At 33.1% G+C, this 2,874-nt stretch overlaps 1 protein-coding gene across 1 annotated transcript; it reads right to left on the bottom strand.

The window, feature by feature from the left end:
* Positions 1-274: 274 nt before the first annotated feature.
* LOC129570850 (uncharacterized) lies at positions 275-2,552 on the bottom strand. Its single transcript, XM_055450572.1, has 2 exons — positions 1,463-2,552; positions 275-1,404 (listed from the first exon to the last, which is right to left on the bottom strand). The coding sequence occupies exons 1-2, from the start codon at positions 1,964-1,966 to the stop codon at positions 955-957; spliced, it is 954 nt and encodes a 317-aa protein (XP_055306547.1). The 5' UTR covers positions 1,967-2,552; the 3' UTR covers positions 275-954.
* Positions 2,553-2,874: the final 322 nt, after the last annotated feature.

Genomic DNA, 2,874 nt, shown 5'->3' with positions numbered 1-2,874 from the left:
CTGCTGCAACACATTTGATGAAAATTTAATAAAAACAATCAAAAAGATTTATTTCTCAATAATTATACGTATTTGGTGTTTTTATCACTCTTCAAATGCCCTATTAGCGGCTTTTTTCCACTGAATTCAAATTTATCTACCGAATAAAACATTGATGGTAATTCAACATTTTACCTCCAATGAAAAAATTACTTCGGCAATTTGTTATTTTGCCGTACTACTTCTGACGGTTTGCCTACTTCGAATTGTGAGAGCATTAATTGATACAGAATTCTTTTCTCTTTAATTTAAAATCTACCATTTCTCTTTTTCCAGGTTATAAAATATATACAATATACATAAATAAATTATTAAATAAAAAAATTTAGTGGTGTCCGTTTTTTGTATGTGTACGTTTAAGCGCGGTCCAAATTCATATTGAAAACTAACTATCATGTCTCTAATATGAGAGTGTGTTTTTGTGCAAACTTATCGGGAATTTTCAAGGATTTTCTTAGGTTTTGGATTTTGAATTTTGGGTTTCATATGTATTTTCTTTGGGTTTCCAGTTTTTTCAAAAATCCTCAAGAACACTCCCATATTGAGAAACAGTATTAATACAGTAGCAATATTCCGTTCTTTCTCGAACAGATCTGTATTCCCATTTTTGTGCTCAGCAACAAACATCCAAATTAACTTTTTTCGAAAAATTACTTTTCCTTTAAATTTTAAAAACACCTAATTTTTCATCAATCCTGTGACATTTGTGTAATTTGATTTTTGAACATTTTTAGACCGAATTTTTTTTTTCATAAACCAATAGTACTCCTTCCCCCTTTATGAAACATTTTCGAAGTCACAATATTTACTTAAATTTTCTGGAAAATTAACTTTTGTGTATTTGTGTGAGTTAACTTTCAAGATTCTACTGTACATTGACATATCTCTTTATGAACATGTTAAGTGGAAATATTTTTAGTTGATGTGACTATTTGGTGTTTTTTCAATATATTTGTTTCTACCGAGAGACGCTATAAATAATGAATTGGTTTCACCATCATTATCGGGGGTTTTGTTTCCCCGATGCGTGCGCTTGAGAGACCGTTTCTTCTCCAAATCTAGGATTGTGGCTGTAGCGTTTGCTTCAATAGTCTGTAAACTTTGCGTTCTTTGAATACCTTGAAGTGAAAGACGAAGTGGTTTCTTGGGGGGAGTTGGACGACCATTGCGTGTTCGTGACCCACTGTTTGATAAAGGTGTTGCAACTGGCTCCGATGTATAATCTATTTCACGGCGTACTGATGGATGTTTTGGAATCATTACATTGTTTTGCTTTGGTTCTTCGCTATCAAATTCCAAACTTCTTGCATTACGGAGATCTTGAAGATCTTTTTTATATCTTTGATGACCAGACCTCAACTTTTCCTGAAATTATTCATTTTCTACAGAATTTTGAAACAATTTGATAAAATTAGAAACATACTTCATCATAAAACAAATCAGGCTGTGATCTATGGTTTTCCTTACGATGATCGCGAACATGTTTGTCCTTCAAATTTTGTGAACTTTTCAGTGATGTTTCAATTATTTTACTGTTCGCCCCAATATACTGTTGGGAATGACTGTGCTGAAGGGTGTTACGTTGAGGACGGTAAGTTGCGCTACCATTCGATGAAACAGAATGAGTAGTTTGTATCGCTTTTCCCCCGATGATAGTCGCAATAAAGTTGCCTCTTTGGAATACTTGAGCCCCTTCATTATCTTGAGGACTTGAAGATATGTTGATGCTTGTAACATGGTCTCTTTTCATGATCTTTTGATTTGTTCTTCTGCTATTTTGGTTAATCATATCTCGTACTTGATCCTCCAAGTATGAGATGCGATGTTGCAACCGTTGATTGTCTTGTTGAGACTGTAATAACATTTGATTATTCTGTTGCTTATTAATACGTATTACTACCAATTGACATCTTCCGCTTAAATCCATCAATTTTTGAATTTCTTCCTTTGATTGAGAATCTATAGGTTTTCCGTTGCATTCAATTATACGATCACCTATGAATAAAGCTTCACCGTCCAATACCCATTCCACATATATTCCGCTGCCTCCCTCTTTAATATTTATTCCAAAGCGACCCAAATTAGAGCTAACGGCGTACAGAGACCTTGAAATGGAACAAATGTTAGAAAAAAATTGCAAGACGTAAAAATCTGCACGTCGAGTTTTTATGTTTCAAGTTTATACTTTAATTGACTATCAAATAATGAGCCTCAGAAGGTAAAAACGTTCAAAAAATGCATTCGGAATAAAGTTTCCAAACAAAAATGTAGTATTACGTCAATTTTGTTTATTTTTATCTGGGCCATACCTACAATATTCCAATAAAATAGCCGGAAAATTCTTTTTAGACTGTATTCCCTGCTTTAAAAATAATTTACATCCAAAAATAAAACCAACTAAATGTATTTCAAGCAAAATTAATTTGAAAAAAGTTGAAATTACGTAATTTTCAAGGATAAAATATCATCAGTTTTCATTGGTGTAGATTTCGAAATATGCATATTTAGATATGGAAGCCCAGACGTGCGTGCTGGGGGGGGGGGTTACGGTTTTGCCTAGAAGAAATTTTTCTGATTTACCCCCGGGTAAAAATGTAGATTGTAGAAACAAATGTCACAAATTAGATTTATTGGATTTTTTTTATTGCAATATTGGTCGCAATTGCTGAAATGGCCTGAAATTGTTTAATAAATACAAGCATTTTTCAAAACTAAAAATGAGACACATTTTTTTTTAATCAGAAATAAAGGTGTCAACGAACACCGACTCTGTTCGTTCGTTCGTGGGCGCTTCAAAAATTGACGAACGTTCGTTCGTTTGTTCGAAAATTTTTG

This window comes from Sitodiplosis mosellana, unplaced genomic scaffold (assembly GCF_009176505.1).
Source record: "Sitodiplosis mosellana isolate CC-2019 unplaced genomic scaffold, AAFC_SMos_1.0 Smas_scaffold_382, whole genome shotgun sequence".
Classification (NCBI taxonomy): Eukaryota; Metazoa; Arthropoda; class Insecta; order Diptera; family Cecidomyiidae; genus Sitodiplosis; species Sitodiplosis mosellana.
The sequence above is the reverse complement of the archived record's forward strand: the minus strand, read 5'-3'. Positions and strand labels throughout refer to the sequence as shown.

Excerpts from the sequence above, each read along its gene's own strand:
- LOC129570850 (XM_055450572.1), bottom strand. The coding sequence starts at position 1,966 with ATGGATTTAAGCGGAAGATGTCAATTGGTAGTAATACGTATTAATAAG. Across the intron at positions 1,405-1,462 it reads CTGATTTGTTTTATGATGAA|GAAAAGTTGAGGTCTGGTCA; the intron begins GTATGTTTCTAA and ends GAATAATTTCAG.